This window comes from Manis javanica, chromosome 8, assembly GCF_040802235.1.
Source record: "Manis javanica isolate MJ-LG chromosome 8, MJ_LKY, whole genome shotgun sequence".
Taxonomy (NCBI): domain Eukaryota; kingdom Metazoa; phylum Chordata; class Mammalia; order Pholidota; family Manidae; genus Manis; species Manis javanica.
In genome coordinates, this window is record NC_133163.1 from 61107 (window position 1) to 80487 (window position 19381).

General features: G+C 51.1%; 1 gene segment (V, D, J or C); it reads left to right on the forward strand.

Moving 5' to 3' along the window:
- Positions 1-12109: 12109 nt before the first annotated feature.
- On the forward strand, positions 12110-12605 carry LOC140843222 (immunoglobulin heavy variable 1-3-like). The segment is given in 2 exon segments: positions 12110-12206; positions 12289-12605. Coding segments are annotated over 2 exon segments (363 nt in total).
- Positions 12606-19381: the final 6776 nt, after the last annotated feature.

The window sequence follows — 19381 nt, forward strand, 5'->3', positions numbered from 1 at the left end:
CCAGGAGAAAGAGGCTCATGACATCAAGAATTTGTAAAGATGATTTTCTGATGCTTGGCCTCTGAGCAGCTGAATAAAGAGTAAATTAAGATGGTTTGTATATTTTGTTTTTTTTCTTTAGAAAGACACCCATGTCAGAGACACAGCAATGTTGCGGGTGAGGCTGCAGCATCTGTAAGACCACACGGCCTTCGGCCACAACGAGGGTGGAGGTGTACTGGGGACATTCCTGGTCTGCGTGCAGGACCGCCCAGGGGTGCTCCAACCAGACACCCTTCAGAGGGCCCCTAAGTCACACCACAATGAACCTGTCACAGGCTGGGACAGATCACAGGACGTGTGGCTTCAGCAGAACCCCTGGGACAGATTTCAAAAGAGAAGTAGTGGGTGGCCTGGTGTTCTTGGAGTTTGGGGAAATCACTCAGGGCCAAGCCACTGTTCCTTTTGTCATAGGAAGATGTGGTTATCCTGGATCATTGATGGTGACATGGAGAAGGAAGCATACAGTCTGCAAGCCGTCTAGACAGATCCCACTGCACTTGTTTCAAGTTCCAAGGAGGAACCAACATGTCTTTCAGCCCTGCTTAGCATCAGCCCTCGGAGACGCATCAGGGTCATTCTCCCACTCTTTCCTTTCCATAGAAGATGGACACAGACACAACTGCACAAAGCTCTCTCCCAGGTAATAAAGAGGACGGCCTCCCTCCATATTCATGCCCTGTTCTGGTCTTCATCAGAGAATATGATCAGAAGGTCCTCGAAATATTACAGACAGGATGAGCACACCACCAGCACTTCTGCCGTGACATGTACACGGAAAAGGATGGAAACTGGGACCCAAACAGACATGAATAAATGCATATCCACTGCAGCAGTATTCACAACAACCAGAGGGGTGGAAACGGCCTGGATGTTAAGCTGTGGATGAATAAATGGTGGAATATCCTTACTGTGGAATATTATTCAGCCAACTAAGGGATGATATACAGACACAAACTCCAAGGTGGATGAACTCTGAAGCCTTGATGGGGACAGGCACAATGCCCAGAGGATGTGATTCCACTCGTGTGAAATACACAGGGCAGGCCAGTCCGCAGGGATAGAAATCAGGCTGTGCTGCCAGGGATGGAGGTGAGAGGGACAGGAGGAAGGGGCTTGAGGGACGGTTTCCTTTTGGGGAGATGGGAAGGTTTGGGGCCTGGACAAAGGAGATGGTTGCACAAGGTTGAGAATGACTTAATGCCACTCAGGTGTTCAGTTGAAAAAAAAGGTTAATTTTGTGATATGTGAAGTTCACATCCATTTCAAAAAGAGACTCCTGTGTGTCTTCTTAGCTCCCCTAAAGCTCTCCTGACATTCTGCCAATGAAGACTGTCCATGGTACATGTAGAGCACAGAGCACTCACCCCCGACCTGTGAAAGGACAGCTTGCCTGCCTCCTGTTTCAGCCCTTATGAAGGGAGCAACGACAATCATTCCTGTGCAGTTTGTGTGGACGGAAGTTCTCATGACAGGTCTGTAAACATCCAGGACCATGACTTGTGGTTCACAGGATAAAACTATGCTTAGCTTTGTTGAAAACTGTCATACTGTGCTTCAGAGTGACTGTGTAGATTTTCATCCCCACCAGCACGGTGAGCCTGTCAGCTTTTCTGTATGCATGTCAACACTTGGTATAATAAGGCCTTCAGTTTTACGCATTGTGTTAGGCCTGTATAGCAGGCATTGGGGCTGAGGGAGGAAGGGACTGGGTTTGCTCTTGTCTCGATGTTCTCAGAGGTGTGGACACCATGCCAGTGCCTGCCCCTCAGAAGAGCTGCACACACAGACCCTCACTCTCCTGAAAGTCCGCTGCATTATGACCCTCCCTGGAGGGGGATGGGTGCACACAGAGGCCCAGGGCTTGGTCCAAGGACGGGCTCCCGATTCCCACGTACAAACTCCTCTCCTTCCCGCACACAACAGAGTGAGTCCAGGAGGCCCCTCTCCTCAGCACGCCCATCAATGCTCACCAGCAATTTCAATCCTGGTCCCAGGGGTGGGGAGGATTACAGAGCCCCCTCTGTCTGCTGCCTCTCCGGAAGGCCTGTGTGAGAGCCTGTGGTAACTGAGGCACAGCGCTGGTGTAATGGGACTCAAGGTGACTGTCCTTGCCCCTAGTGTCCCATCCCAGGTGAGGCTGAAGTACCCACAGTGGGGCTGGCTGACCGCATCAGACAATGGTCTATAAGAACTGAGATGGGTTCTGGCTAATCCGACCCCATTATCTCTGCAGGAGTCTTGCTTATTCTGACACTGCAGAGAGGAGGGCTGTGCCTGGAGGGCAGGCCTGCTTGGAGAGGGCGCACCCTCTGCCCAGTGCCCAGGGCCCGTGCTGAGCTCCAGTGTGACACCTCTGCTCTGTATGATTTCACAGGCAGCACAGTGAGGAGGGGAGGGGGGTCCCAGAGGGAACCCGAGTAGGAGACTCTGCTCACCGACTGGGGGATCAGTCAGCCTACAGGGAAGCATCAGGACAAGTCCCCCTGATGTGGCCTTTGGCATGTGGATTATTTTGAGCTGAAAGCCCTTGACCACCAGAAGCAGGAATAGCTCTTTACCCTCCCACCAAGCCCTAAAGAAAAAGTACAAGTTTGAAGTCCTCTTTTGCAAAGGAAATGGACATTGTAAGAGAAATTTCAGGTTGTTATGGAAGAAGCATCTGGAGAAGCCTCTTCCACCTGAGGGACCACCATGCTCACCACAGGGTGATGCTTATCTGCCACCTCTGCTTTAGGGCTGCTGCAGAGTCAGAGCTCATGCAAATGGGGCCCTCCCTGTGCTGATGAAAAGCACCTCAGCCCTGACCCTGCAGCTCTGGGAGAGGAGCCCAGTCCCATTAGTCCCAGGTGTCCCCAGTCGGTCATCAGGACTCAACCCACAGGGCTCACCCTGGAGTCTGGGCTGAGCTGGGTTCTCCTTGCTGCTCTCCTAGGAGGTCATTGATGGGAACAGGAGACCCTGCGTGTGGATAAAATGAGAGTTCCTGTGGTCAGAATTCACACCTGGCCCTGGTGGACTAGCTCACTGCACACCGGTGGGCAGTACATGGCTGTTGACACTATAAAAAGAGCTCTGCCCAGTGCTCTGGGCATGACATGGTGGCAGGGCTGCAAGGCTGCAGGGGAGCAGAGCAGGGGCTGGAGTGGTAGCAGCGCCGAGGACAGAGGTCCAGAGGATGGCTGTGTGGGACAGCTGTGCAAAGAGGCCCAGAGGATGGCTGTATGGGCCAAGAGGCCCAGAGGTAGAGCCCATCTTGCCTGCAGACTCACTCTGAGTGAACAGGATTCTAGTGACTGACCTGCCACCTGGACATAAAGTTGGGTATAACCCTTTCACCCCAAGAACGTTTTGCTGTCAGTCTCTTTGGTCACACTGAATCCATAGTGAACTTGCCCAAGGCTGAAACCCATTGGCAAGACAATAAGCCACCCAGTGTATGCAATTTCATTGTAGCAGCCAGAGCAGAGGAAGATATTTGAGCCATGAACTGAACATAGTGTATTGCCAATGGGTTTCAGCCCTGGGCAAGTTCACTATGGATACTGTGAGACCCAAAAAATGTCAATGAAAGGCTTTAGGTGTGAAAAGGTTTACACCCAAATTTATTCCCATAGTCACAGGTCAATCACTAGAATCCTATTGACCCACAGTGAGGCTGCAGGTAGCAAGACAGTCTTGGCCTCTAGCCGTCTCTGTCCCATAGCAGTGTGCCTCTCTGTCCTCTGCCACCACTCCAGCCTCTGCTCTCCTGCAGCCTTACAGGCATGCCACCGTGTCATCCAGAGCGCTGGGCAGAGCTCTTTATATAGAGTCAATAACAACGCGTTCCCCACACGGGTGGAGTGAGCCAGTTAAACAGGGCCAGGTGAGACTCCTGCCAGTAAGAACCTTCACATTATCCACACTCTCTGAGTTTTTACTGCTTTATTAGTATTTAACATTCCTGATAAAACCCCTTCAGTGAGGTTAGAGGATGACCTCCAATGCTCCTCCCAGGGCACAGAGTGATCTGCTCCCCTGGAACAGAAGCTGCAGGAGCACAAGGAGCAGGAGCCCTTTCAGGGGACGGTCATGCACGGTGGGGGCACAGGGGGCTCTGGTACAGGGAGGACAGCGCCTGGGCCCCACCCACCCTGGTGTGGGCCTTCCCTCCAGTGCCTCCAGGTTCTCAGATGGGATCCACACACCCCCTCATGGCTCTGACGGGGGGAGAGGCCTGATCTCTGAGAAATCCCCGAGACCTCCTCCAGGCAGACCCTCAGGGAAGGACTCTCCTGACCTGTGTTCTGGGGCGGGAGGGGATTCCTCCCTGCTCTGGGCCCACCATCATGTGGTATCATCTAAGGGGTGGATAATAGTGAACATGGTTTTGTTTCAGGGAAATGGACTGGGACCATGCACCCAGGTAGGTATTTGGGGGCAGCAGATGTGCTCAATGAGCAGATTTGTGAGGGTCACAGCCCAGGGCAGTTCCACTGAATCCCACTATTTAATCATGAGGACATAATGCCCTCCACACACATACACCACCAAGCATGATATGATCAGACTATGCTGCAGGTGCCACAGAACACACACGGTGTCTGCACAAGGGGACTCAGGGACACCCAGAGACAACAATCACAGCGACTCAGGGGCAGGACAGCTGTGCCTCTGTGACCCCGTCAGCTCCAGACCCAGTTCAGGACCCTCTCCTCGGCCTCAGACCCTTCCTCTCTCTGTCCCCTTGGTGACTCTGCCAGAGGTTCCCTGTGCTCATGGGATTTGTGGGGCATCAGGTGGGTCCCAGGCTTCCACCAGACCCACATACAGGAGTGAGGAGGTGGGGGGCCCGCAGGGACCTGGCTGGTGCCGTCCTTGGGGACAAAGCAGGGAGTCTGATGCTGCGCCAGATGCCAGGCCTGAGGCCCATGGACTGGGAGTCAGAGGGGAGGTGACCAGCAGGGGGAGCCCCAAAGATGGACAGAAGTGAGTCGCTCATGGTGGCCAGGAGTCCTGCAGAAGCCGGGCACCCCTCACGAGCTGGACTCACTCACCTGCCCTGGCTGCCCCTCCCCTCAGGTGCCCCGACAGAGCAGCCTCCCCAGAGTCAGCTGGAGGGGAGCTGCCTCACCCTCACCCTCAGGGGTTTCCCCTCCAGGCCTGGGCTTTTAGGGGACACAGGGCTGCAAGTGCCCTGACTGTAACAAGAAGGGAACACCCTGAGAGCAAACCCCTGACTGTTTGAGGGACACCGTGTCCCACTCTCCCTGGGCGTCTGCAGGGTCCCAGGTGCTGCAGGAACAAATACACGGGCATGAACATCCTAATTTGTGCTCTGGAAGGTTCACTGTGGTTCTGACAGAGAGAGGAAGTCACTGTCCCCAGGCCTAGAGTTTGAGTGGAGTCACTGCCCATAGACACAGGGAGGGGCAAGTCTGGAGTCATCAAGAACACCACCTTCTATCTGTGTGTGTGTGTGTGTGTCTGTAGGCATGCAGTGGGCTTGTATATGAGGTCAGTCTGTGCAGATCCATTCAGGTGGTAACTTGTGCAGAGGAGCCTCAAGGAGACTCTAGGCCCCAAAGCCCTGAGGGTCTGGACTCACCCTGCGTGTGGACTGTCAGGGCCTCCAGCAGGTCCAGGGAAGGGGCCCCTGGGTGGCATGAAGTACCCCCTGGTCTCTGTGCAGACCATGTGGGTTTAGTAAGGCCCCATCACTGTCTCAGGAGACCATGTTGGGGCACGTGGTGTCTGAAAGAGCACCTGAGGGAGGATAAAGCCCCTTACACTGGACTAGAGGTACTGAGGGAAATGGGCTGGGGGCTGAGACAGGACGTGCCCTGCAGGACAGGGGCTGGGCTGCAGAGGGTGCTGGCTCCCCAGGACAGGCCTGCAGCCCTGGAGCAGGTGTAGGGAGTGAGAAGTGCTTCCCTCCTGGGGGCCTAGCACTGACTTCCTATAGAATTTCATCCAATTTAAAGATGCACACAGACAGCTGGTGTGAGCTATAACATCCTTTCCTATGAGAAGTGTTTACCCAACTTGATACAGTAGTGGAGAGCCAGGGGCAAAGCAGGCATTTCCAGGGCTTCCAGACGTCTGAGAAGGAAGAGCTGAAGAACAGGGAGAGATTCACTCACTGGTTCAGCATTTCAGGGACACTGAGATCCTCGGAGTAAGACTCTCAGATTCCAGACCCAAGCACAAGATCAGGGGATCTCTGTGCCATTCAGGGTAGGCGCACAGGGACCAGGACCTTCTGTGGGGCTTGTCAATGACAGTGAGGAGCTCTGTCTGCACTGACCTCAGGGATGTGAAGGGGACACATATCTGCTACCTGCTCATTCTCAGGTAGGGCCCAGCCTTCCCTATAAAGTATTCTGCCTCATGAATATGCAAATCAGATGAGTTTCACCAGGTTAAATAAGGGCATGTATGTGCCCAGAGAGCATCACCCCAGCACCGCACCCTCCCTACAGAGCCCCTGAGAGCAACCCCCTCACCATGGACTGGAGCTGGAGAGTCCTCTTCCTGGTGGCAGTGGCAAAAGGCGAGGGCCTACCCTGTCCCTGGGCTGAGAGGGGACAGGGCCAGTCAGGGGCATGTCATCCCCTCCCATGTCCTCCCTCAGGTGTCCACTCCCAGGTCCAGCTGGTGCAGTCTGGGGCTGAGCTGAAGAAGCCAGGGACGTCTGTGAAGGTCTCCTGCAAGGCGTCCGGATACACCTTCAGCAGCTACTATATGACCTGGGTGCGGCAGGTCCCTGGACAAGGGCTCAAGTGGATAGGATGGATCTGCCCTGGAGATGGTGACACAGACTATGCACAGAAGTTCCAGGGCCGAGTCACCATGACCAGGGACATGTCCACAAGCACAGTCTTCATGGAGCTGAGCAGTCTGAGACCTGAGGACACGGCCGTGTATTACTGTGTGAGACACTCAGCGTAAGAACCCACATCCTGACCGTGTCAGAAACCCTGAGGGACAGGGGGTGTGCTGGGCTGACGAGGGGACAGGGGACGATGACTTCCTGACTCCCTTCTACCAGATCAGGAAGGAGATAAAGAATAAAGATCTCACAGAACAACACTTACAAGAATAAAAGATGAGGGGCTCAATATGGTGGCATGAGTAGGGCGGTGAAAATCTCCTCCCCAAACCATACATATTATTGAAAATACAAAAAATACAACTATTACTAAAAGACAGACCAGAGAATACAGTACAACAGCCAGGCTCCACCTACACCTGTGAGAACTCAGCATACCATGAAGGGGGTAAGATACAAGCCATGACCCAGCAGGACGCAAGTGCCCCCCCACCCCAGCTCCACCGCAGGAGGGAAGGAGTCAGAGTCGGGAGGGAGTGGAAGCCCAAGATGCTAAATAACCAGCCCTAGTAACCTGCACTGGGAGCACAGACACACATTGCCTGGTGTGCCAGATATTAGGGAAAGAGAAGGGTAGGGTCCGAGACGGAGACTGCAAGTAGGTCTGCACAGCTGGCTCCCCTAGGACAAATGAAAATTGGGTGCTTTTTAAAAGTATTAAAGGGACAGGGGCTCAACAGCTGGATGGAATCATCCTGGCACACTCAGCCCAGCAGGCTGGGAATCTTGAGGAACTTGGGGATCCCTAACCCCCTGGGGGGTAAGGCAGCCCTGAAGGCCTTCACAGTGGTAAGCAACCTGCCATTCATTCTCCCGGCTGGCGCTGGCGCTACAAGCAAACCTGCTGACCCGCCAGTGCTGCGGAGCAGCCAGAAAGTGGCCCCGCCCACAGCGACCACACAGAGTCTCCTCCCAGCACGCAGCTGCCCTGGGACAGGCAGCAAGCAAAAGCTGGAGCAAGGCCCAGAAGGCATGAGAGGGTGCCATTATCACATGAGAACACACCCTGTGTGGCTGTGACTCCCCACAGGGCTCTGGGCTCTCCCGAGAACAGTCCCACCCATGGCAGCTGAGGAGATTGTTGCAGAGTCTGCTCCCTGTGTGCTTTTCTTTTGTCCCAGGCGAGCTGGTTGTGGAGACCCACTGGCAGATTTTGCTTTTCCATTTCTCTAATATCCAGCACACCACGCAATGTGTGTCTGTGCTCCTGTGTGGCTGTCTAGGGCTGGGTGTTTAGCAGCCCTGGGCTCCCTCTCCCTCCCCGCTCCAACTCCTCTCCTCTCACCGGAGAGCTGGGGTGGGGGGCACTTGGGTCCCACTGGGCTGCAGCTTGTATCCTACCCCCTTCATGAGATGCTGGGTTCTCACAGATGTAGATGTAGCCTGACTGCTGTACTATATCCTCTGGCCTCTCTTTTAGGCATAGTTGTATTTTCAAAAATATATATGGTTTTGGGAGGAGATTTCTGCTGCTGTACTCTTGCCACCATCTTGGCTCCTCCTCCTGCAATTTTTATATCTAAATAAATGAATGTCCATTGCTACCTATGTCAATAATTTATGCATATGTGTACAAAAGAAATCACAACATGGGACACTCTTTTCTATCAATACACCAACACAAAGAAAATACACATTCTTTGAAAACAATTTAATGTGCTAAACGTCCTTAAGACACTCACCCCTGGTCTGGAGATCAACCATCTCCATAGATGTCCAGCCCCAGGGCTGCTGTAGAGTCAGAGCTCATGCAAATGGGGCCCTCCCAGTGCTGATGAAAAGCAGCCCAGCCCTGACCCTGCAGCTCTGGGAGAGGAGCCCCAGCCTCGGGAGGCCCAGGTGTCCCTAGTCGGTCATCAGGACTCAACACATATGGCTCACCATGGGGTCTGGGCTGAGCTGGGTTCTCCTTGCTGCTCTCCTAGGAGGTGATGGATGGGAAACAGGAGACCCTGGTGATGTGGGTGGGTGTAAGTGGGGAAAGCAGTGGACATGTGACAGGTGTCTCTGTGTTTGCAGGTGTGCAGTGTGAGGTGCAGCTGGTGGAGGCTGGGGATGGCTTGGTGCAGACTGGGGGGTTGCTGAGACTCACCTGTGAGGCCTCTGGATTCATATTTGATAACTATGGCATGAACTGGATCCACCAGGCTCCAGGGAAGGGGCTTCAGTGGGTCTCAACTATTAGTGGTAGTGGAGGCGGCAAATACTACACTGACTCCGTGAAGGGCCCATTCACCATCTTCAGAGACAACGCCAAGAACATGGTGCATCTGCAAATACACCACCTGACAGACGAGGATTCAGCCCTGTATTACTGTGCAAGAGACACAGTGAGGGGAATTCAGTTGATCCCAGACACCAACCTCCCTGTGAAGATACAGGAGGGACTGAGTTTCAGGGGCTCAGGACACCAGGGAGCGCTGAGGGACCACCCATTAGAGGGACACAGCTCCAGGAGCAGGTGCACTTGGAGGCTCAGGGTGGCTTCCTGTCAGGGCCTGGGCTTCCTCTCCACTTTGCATCTCTCCCACGGGAAATTCTTTATGACCCTGGGCTCACTTCTGACATCTCACAGTATAGGTTTTGTTTGTTTTCCTAGTGACTGTGCCTCATGTTCTTACCTGCACCAAATGCATCATGTCCCTTAAGGAGGCAGAAAAGATTCTGTTTGGTCAACAGGTTCAGAGTCCTGAGGGAACTCAGGGGTCCCTGGTGGGGGTTTCCAATCAGGCTCAGGACAGAGCCCTCTGAGGGATTCCCTGATTCACACAGGATGTACAGGTGTGGTGACAGCCAGACCAGGCGAGGCCAGGGTCAGGTGCTACAACCCCTTTGGGAGCTCATGTCTGACTCTCTCCTGACCACAGTGGGCAAATCAGACCCGGCTCTCACTCTGAGCTCATTTTCTTTCAAATCCATTTCACCATCTTTAATTGCTTTCCTGCTTTTCCCTTTGCTGCCTCTGCTCCTGAGTTTAGAGGATGTGCTACCTCTGTCCTAATCTTCAGGCTCAGAGTCCTTACCTGGAGCTCAGTTGCAGCACCTGCATGCTCCAGGAAGGGTTGGAGGGATGTTGTCCTTCACTGTTGCCCAGGACTCCCCTGCTGTCCTCTGTGTGGTCAAACTGGGAAAATCCAGTGATAGCAGGAGCCCAGTGGATGTACCTGCTTGGTGACAGTGGGGAGTGAAGAAGAAATGACCTTGTGCTCTTAACTTTATCACTTTGTTACCTGTTAACCTAGGCTCCAGGTGGCCTATAAATGATCCTCCCTCATAGGTTTTGGGCTGTGGGGTGGCAATTACGGTGCAGGCCAGACTCACCCAAGGTCCATGGGGATGGGCATCAAGAAGGCCAGACTGGACCCTCGGGAAGCTGAGCTGCTGTTCACCACCCAGGCCACCTTCTAGGGCCCCAACCAAAGCTGTCCTTCAAAGGACCCCCAGGTCACCCACAATAAACCAGTCACAGGCTGAGACAGCTCACAGGATGTGCAGCTGCAGCACAAACTATGGGACAGACTTCAGGAGCAGCAGTGGGAGGCGGCCATGACGGTCCTTGTTCCTGGAGGTTTGGGGACTCACTTAGAGCCAACGCATTGTATTCGTATTTTTTCATAGGAAAACCTGGTTATGCTGGAATATTGAGGATGATAAGGAGAAGTAGGCATGCCATCTGCATACAATCTAGGTCAGGTCCAACTGCATTTATTACAAGGTGCTGGGGGGAGCAGGCAGGCCATGAACACTGCTTAGCAATGGCCCTCGGCTAAATGTTGACATCATTCCCCCAAGTTCTACCTTCCAGAAAACACGGGACACAAACCCAACTCCACCAACTCCACATCAGTTCATAAAGAGGAATGCTTTCCTCCAGTTCCAGCCCCTGTTCTGGTCTCCAACTGAGAACACGATCAGTATGGCCTCAGCAAGCAATGTACTTAAAGTCCTTTTGGAATAACACGACCTCCAGGAGGACAGAGGCCATCCCTGCAGCTCTGCGGTTTGTCTCCAGGTCTCACCAGTATCACCTCCAAAGGCCTGTCCATGGCAACATGGGCTCTGGGTGACACGCCCCTCACACCCTTCCCTTGCATTCCCAGTTCCCGATCCCTAAGTGGCATCCACAGAGTCACGACAATTCTGGCATCTGCTACTGAGAAAATCCGCCACAGAGTGTGTGTTACTGGGTATGAGTGACGTGGGGTCTTCGAGCTCCATGGTTTCTACCTGCAGCTCTTTCCTGAAGGGACCTTCAGCCAGACGCTCCTAAAGGGGACTAGAGGCCCCAGGGCCCCTAAGCGTCTGGACTCACCGTGAGTGTGGACGGTGTCAGTGCCTCTGGCAGCTGCAGGGAAGGAGCTCCCTGAGGCGGCATGAAATCCCTCCTGGGTCCCCCTGTGGGGTATGTGGGGTTAATAAGGCCCCCTCACGATTACAGGGGATGATGAGAAGCATGTGTGGCCCAAGAAAGAAAATGTGAAGGAGGACACAACCCCTTAGCACTGGACTAGATATGTGGAGGGAAATGCTGTGGGTGTCCAGACAAGACCCTCCCTGCAGGGTGGGGGCTTGGGTGTAGGGGGTTTTCAGGACACGTCAGCACAGGATTGAAGCCCCAGGAGCAGACGAACAGCAGTAGAGGAAAGATCTCCTCTCAGAATTGTGGGTTTCATTGCAGGAAGAAAAATCTAAAATAATAGATGGACAAGGAAAGCTGAAGTGTGTATTATGGCAGAAGTATCCGCCACCTCAGTGAGCAATAAAATCACATTCAAGAGGGCATTGCTGGGCCTTCTGGATGCCTGAATGGGAAGAGCCAGAGGACAGGGTGCTTGTTAAATTAATAGTGCAGCATATTCAGGACAATGATCCAAGGATAAGACACTCCAATATCAGAGCCCAGCACAGGATGAGGGGGTCCCTCACAGGGAGCAGCAGGTCACCTGGGGGATTGTCCCACAGTGGGAGGAGCTATCTCTTCCCTGGGTTCAGGGATGTAACAGGGGACACATATCTGGAAACAAGGACTGGAACCTGGATGATCCTCACCCCCCTGAGTATGGTCCCTGTGTCCCCTACCTGCTCATTCTCAGGTAGGGACCAGCCTTCCCTATAAAGTACTCTGCCTCATGAATATGAAAATGAGCTTAGGTTCACCAGGGTAAATATGGGCATGTCTGTGCTCTGAGAGCATCACCCCAGCACCGCACCCTCCCTACAGAGCCCCTGAGAGCACCACCCCTCACCATGGACTGGAGCTGGAGAGTCCTCTTCCTCCTGGCACTGGCTGCAGGTGAGGGGCTCCCCTGTCCCTGGGCTGAGGAGGGGACAGGGCCAGTCAGGGGCATGTCATCCCCTCCCATGTCCTCCCACAGGGGTCCACTCCCAGGCCCAGCTGGTGCAGTCTGGGGCTGAGCTGAAGAAGCCGGGGACGTCCGTGAAGATCTCCTGCAAGGTGTCCGGATACACCTTCACCAGCTACAATATGCAGTGGGTGCAGCAGGCCCCTGGACAAGGGTTCGAGTGGATGGGATGGATCGACCCCAAAGATGGTGGAACACGCTACACACAGAAGTTCCAGGGCCGAGTCACTCTGACCAGCCACACGTCCACGAGCACAGCCTTCATGGAGCTGAGCAGTCTGAGGGCTGAGGACATGGCCATGTATTACTGTGCGAGAGACACAGTGTGAGAACCCATATCCTGAGGGTGTCAGAAACCCTGAGGGACCAGGGGTTGCCGGGATGAGGAGGGACAGAGGACAATGACTTCCTGACTCCCTCAAATCAGGTGAGGGAGATAAAGGGTAAAGATCTCATGGCACACCACTCATTTGGAGGAATGATGTAAGAGTCCAAATTTACTGCAAGGAAGATGCAAGCAATGCTTTTTCCCTGAGGAAACCTCGTCTGGACTCTCTGTTTTGCAGGGCACATGTTAAGGTCCCCAGGGCACTTTGAATGAGGCTGTCATCAAACAAGAGTCCTAGTGAGGAAGCTGCATGAGGGGCAGAGGATGAAGATTTGCAGGGAGCATAACTCAGTGCACCCCCTGAGCAGCCATGCCTTCTGCCTCTGTGCGGCTGCCTGTGGTCTAAGGTCGCCAGTCCAGTTCCCAGGTGCAGTGGTGCCAGCACCCCACCACACCCAGTGCCACAGAGCTGATTGGCCACACCACGCCCCACACACACGACTCCGCGAAGGCCTAGCTCTGCGCAGGCACTGACTCCGTGACCTCTCCAGAGGAGCCCTCGGCAGCGCCGAGGATGCTTCTCACACTGCTGACTTCTCCTCCCTTCCTCCCGTGGGGGCACCTCCCTGCATCCTGAAGGTAATGAACTCCTGTCAGCACAAAGCAGTCCCATGTTGTCCCCTAGTGGAGGTGCATGTGCTGAGAGCTTCAACACTATGGCTTGGGCGCCCCATGCAGGCCCTGGGCAGCTGTGCAGGACTCAAAAATGCTCCTGTCAGAGAAAGTGGCCCCCCTGCAGGTGGGCGGGGTCAGTGCAGGACGTGGGCTCACAGCTCGGAGGAGGCGGCACCCCCTGTGGGCACTACAGCTGAATGAAGAAACTTTGGAAAATCAAGACAACCTGGTGCCCAGTATCCCATGTCTTCTTCACATACAGTTAATGAACGACTCAGTGGAAGCCTTATGGAATGAAATAAATGTAGACATACACCTCACAACTTATGCCAAAATTCACTCAAAATTTTTCATAGACAAATTTAAGTTGCAAACTATACAGATTCTAGAAGAAAACTGAAAAGAAAACCTACATACGTTGGCTTGTTGATGAATTTCAACACCCAATACCAAAAGACTATTCACAAAAGAGAAAAATAGCATGAAATTTGTAAAATTAAAATCTTCCACTCTGTGAAAGGCCTTGTTTGAAGAACCAAAATATGTGCCACAAACTGGGAGAAAATATTTGCAAAACACATACCTGATAAAGGATTTGTATTCAGAGTGTACAAAAACTTTAAAAAATCCCATTAAAAATGGGTAAAGATCTAAATACACACCTTGCCAAAGAAGAAACATAGTTTATAAGCATAGGAAAATATGCTCAACATCATACATCATTAGGAAATTACAAACTAAAACAGCAATTAGACAGCACTGCACACCTAGGAGAACTGCTGAACTCCAAAACATGACACCATCGATTGATGGAGGGTGAAGGGCACAGAGACTCTCCTTCGCTGCTGGTGGAGCTGCATGTACAGCTGCCTCGGAGGACAGTGTGGTGCTTCTTTCAGAACAAGTCTCAATTTAGGCTCCAACAATTTCACTTGCAGTATTTACACAATTTCTTTGAAAAATTATGCCCACACAAAAACCACCACGGAATTATGAACAACAGGTATGTTCAAAATGTCAGAAAACTTAAGTCAGGATATCCTTCAATAGACCATTGCATGAGCAAAATGGGTCTATCTATTATGGAGGAAGAATTTTGCTCTACCCCTTGAGGTTCCTCTAACTGGTTTAAGGGTCAGATTGACATGATACAGATTAACAAGAGAAAAAAAAGTTTTGATTAGGTATGTTCATAGACATAGATTCTAAAGACAGTCAGCAGTCTGATATATACATGATTCTGAACTAAGAAGTGGGTAGGAGTCTGGGACCCCAAAGGAAAAGGGAATCAAGTCACAGGAATATGGAAAAGTAAATGTTTGGTAAGGAAATGTTTGCTGGGCCACACAGAAACAATGGGACACAGAGAGAAATGTTAACACTCTGCCACATCCCTCCCTGTCCACCACCCATAGGCAGTATCATCTAGCTCCCTATGGTGATAGTATCTTCCTGGATTAGCTTTTCTATAGAAAATATTTGTATGCTGTTGAGTTGGGGGAGGACAAGTTTCTTCTGAGACTTTGGGTCTTGAATGTTTTCAACTCTGAAATAATCTGCATGTCACAGTGGCACATGATGGGCCAGCCTGCTCTTGACCCCTACACACCCATGTGAAGAGTAGCAGAATATGCCATCCCAAAAAGGGTCACTTTGGCATAAGGATTTTTTTGTCTGATTAATTTTTTGAAACAGCAGACACAGGAGAATCTCTGAGAACCTAGTGGAAATGCACTTCTGTGAGTAAAATCTGTATTTATTAGGGAAATCTCCATTCGTGAGGGTGTCCCCCTTTCTATAACAGGAATAGAAGGATGTCTCAATCTCAAGACACTCTTATCAATGGAGAAAGCCTAAACCTGCATTAAAACAATGCCCCTGCTTACTTGCTTTGACTTATGGCCTCCCAAAACTGGCTTCCCCTTCCCCCAACATCTTTTGTTTTTAGTTCAAAATGGACTTTAAGATGACAGCTTCAGCCATATTAGGGAATTATTAAGTTTCCCATATATGCATGTTATTAAATTTCTTACTGAAGCATAATAAATTAACAATATTTTTAAAGGTAGAAGTGAATCAATGCCTGCAAGAGGCAGGTCTAAGATTAGGTTTCAGCCTGGCAGGTCCAGGGGCTCATGCTCCCCCTGTGTGACTTGGGCCCTCTCCAACCCTCCAACCTGCTAAGTACCTTTGGGGTGGCCCCACTCACAGGCACAGTCTCTCTCACTGCACCCAGGCTCTCCAGTAACTCCAAGCAGACACCTACTCACCTAAATTCTACCAGGAATGGCTTCTGTTTCCTTTGGGTTCCATAAAAAGCCTTAGATTTAAATGCCTTTGGCCTGGCTTGGGCTGCATTCACATTCTTGATGCCATCAGAGTACCTGGAGGATGGATCCCAGAGTTGGATAGACTGGGCACAGGGTGGGTGGGGTGTGGGGTCTGCCTCTGGAAGTGCTTGGGTTGGAGCAGGTGAGACACAGTTCCCAGGAAAGCTGAGGAGCTGGATGTGGCATGAAAACAGATGCCAGGTGGGGAAAGCAGAAGATCCCATGTCACTGAGGGTCCAGTGCACCACTGTGGGTCTGAAGCCCAAGGGAGGAGGGGCTCACTGAGGAATGGGGCTGCAGCCACCCTGCTGGTGCCCCTGTTGTCCTGCCACAGCAGCAAGAACTCTCCACTTACAGAAAATGAAGTGCTGCTGGTGGTGAGTGTGAGGCTCCTGTCTCGGCATCATGTCCTGGCATTTCCAGATGAGCCCAGAATAGCCCCTATGCCCTTGGAAGGCACACATACCTCATCTGTGCCTCTGGGAGTCATGCCTGCCCCTTGGTCACATTATCACCTGCCCCAAAGAACAAATCTGCTCATTTCCAGTCTCTTCTCCCTCCTTTAAAAAGAGCAGAGGCCAAAGGCTGGGTTAAGACTCTTGCTCAGGGATGCTCAAGGATTATTCCATACACAGAATCCACAGCCACCTGACTTTCCAGAGGCCACAGGGGCTGAGCCACACATACGTAAAACCCTGCAGCCTCAGTGAGAAACTGCACACTGGGAGACACAGTTGATTATGTATCTTCAATTCTTAATGAAGAGAAATGTCAAAGTTTTATTATGACTAGAGGGGCAAAGATTTTTAGGGACACAGTCTGCTGTATGGCTGTCGTGGCCAAGGCTGCACTCAACATTTATGGGGTTTAATTCTCAGATGGCTAAGGCTGTGAGGAGGGGGGCACCGCTCTCAAACATAGGTGTTGGGAATTGAAATGACACCAGGGCTGTCTATACTGCCCCAGTAGCAGCTCAATTGCCAGTAGCAGGGTCAGCCCAGAAAGTGATCACAGGGTTGACAGCATTCGGGCTTCCTGAGCTGGAGGACCATGGATGGACAGATGCCAAGGACTGTTTTGTCTAAGACTTGTCTGTCTGCTGTGGCCACTCAGGTGGCATGACAGGTCCAGCTGGTCCCAGGAAGGCCCAACCCGCCCCTCAGGAGGGAAACACCAGGGGCTGCCGGGGGGCTTCTTTGAGTGCAGTATGAATGCCCACATGTCTGCTGAGTGCCCTCACAGGTCAGGGCTGGGCTGGAACCTGGAGATGACCAGTCAGAGGGCCGTCAGACCATCCTTCATAGGTGGGAGGTGGGACGAACTGCACATGACCTTAAAGGCCATCCCACCCCTGGACTGAGGTTGAGTGGGACTTGAGCAAATCAGTGTCCAGAGAAGATATTTCATTCATCTATCAGAGCTAAGGCCAGGGGTGGGGTACAAAGAAAAGCAGGGGGCCTGCTTCACCCCTGACTTACGTATCACACTGGGTGAGTCCTGCCGACCATGAACAGGTTGAAAAAGAGTGAGACAGAGAGAGTCAGTTATGCTTAAACACAACCTTAACTCAACACTATAACCCTAAGTCTAACCCTGACTGATCCCTGTCCCCAACCCTAACCCAACATAACTAATTCTTCAGGCACCAAAACGTTTGGGGGAGGTTAAAGGAAGGGAGAAATGAATGGAGGCCAGCTTGTACTTTGGGACACTACATTTGCAAGGCAGCAGAGGCAGCTATAGTCTTTCAGTGACTGCATTGGGGTGTTGGGGTGGGGGAAGTGGACTGGGTGTCAGCTGAAAAGGAAATCCAGGAGGGATTCTGAGTCAAATACCTTATCAAAGTTTCTTGAAATGTTTGATTACTTTCTCAAACCTTTGAAATGTGCACTGTATTGTGACACTTGCTATGGGGAACTCAGTGCAAAAAAAAAGTGAATTGAGAAATAGAAAGGAAACACAGAAACTCCTTTGATGGCATAATCTTCAGGCTGACCTCAGAGCCACATGGACGCATAACCTTTCCACATTTGCCAAAGATGTGAACATGCCATTCAGTACATAAAACCTGCCAGTTTCTAGCAGAAAACCAAGGGAAAGCTGACCAAACCTGACCACTCTCTTTATGTTCATATACACATTAGGATATCAGAAACTGTACCACTTCGGAGTGGAAGTCCAACAAAGCCCCCACAAGTCCGTGCCTGCCAAGTCCCTGAAGCACACAGCACCCCCTCCTCTTTCGCTGACCCTCATAGCCACCCTGTCAGGGATGGTAGAGGTATTAAAACCTTAAACAGACAAGATGGTGGAAGCAATCAGTCCCCACTGGGCCTGTGGTCTTGTTCTCCCTCGACTGTTGGGGAGGAAAAATTTCCTCTACCATGCAGGGTTCTTTTGGTCAGTCTAAGAATTAAGTTGACATGAGACAAATTAACAGAGCCACATCCCCATTTCTGGAGACACACCCAAGTCCTAGTTCTCCCTGAATCTGAGTTCCATGACCACACAGGACGCGGGTGTGTATTACTATGCAAGAGACACAGTGAGGGGAGGTCATTGTGAGTCCAGACACCAACCTCCCTGTGGGGAGATGGGAGGGGCTGGGCTGCAGTGGGTGCTCAGGACACCAGGGGGCACAGAACCCACTGAATACAGGGTTAACACCTGGAGAAGGTGAAGAGACATGTAAGGTCTCACTTGACACCCTGGAGCTTCCTGTCCCTTTTTTTTCTCAGCGAAAGACTTATGCAGAAATTCTTGTCTTTTATCCATTGGCAACCATGGTTTCTCTTACTTTACAACAGGTAATGTAGAACAGAAATTAAATCCAATTATCTTTATATAATGACCTTCATATAACATTAAGTTCAATATTTAACTATTTTAAATTGTACAATTCAGTGTCCTTAATATATTGATATTATTCTGTTATCAACACCACTATCTAGCTGCAAATATTTTCTTCTCCTCAAAATGAAACTGCATACTGTAAAAGCAGTCACTTCCCGTTCCTCTCTCTCTAAGCATCTGGAAAACACTCATCTACTTCCTGCTTCTGTTCCTATTATTCCATATAAGTGAGATGATCCAATGTGCCCTTTGTCTGCATCTTTCAACTAGGACAGTGTTTTAAAAATCATCCATTCTATAGCATGGGTCATTCCTCTTTATGGCAAAATAATGTTCCATTATGTGGCTAGACCACGTGTGATTTTCCATTCATCAGCTGATCTACCCTTGGGCTTGTCCACTTTTTGGCTGTTGCGAAGAGTGCTGCTATTAACATTCATGTACATTTTTGTATGATCGAGTTTTTAACTCTCTTCAGCATATACCTAAGAGTAGAATTTCTGGTTCATATGGAAATTTTATGTTGAACTTTTTGGGGAACTGCCAAACTCTTTCCTCAGAGCTACACCATTTTTTAGTTCCCACCTGTAATCCATAAGTTTTCCAATTTCTTCACATCCATGACAACACATGTTATTGTCCCTCTTCTTAAATTACAGTCATTTTAGTGGTTGTGAAGTGGTGTCTGATTGTTTTTTTTATTTGTATTTCCCTAATGACTAGTGAGGTTGATGATCTTTCTGTACTTATTTATCTTCTTCAAAGAAATTTCCACTCTCTTCCTTGACCATTTAAAATAAACTTTTCCATCTTTCTGTGTGGATATGTAAGGGTACTTTATCCTGGCTGTTAGGCCAGTAAAGGAGGCACCTCTGCGCAGAGGAGGGCTTTCGGCTGTGACCACATCATGCTGGAAGCG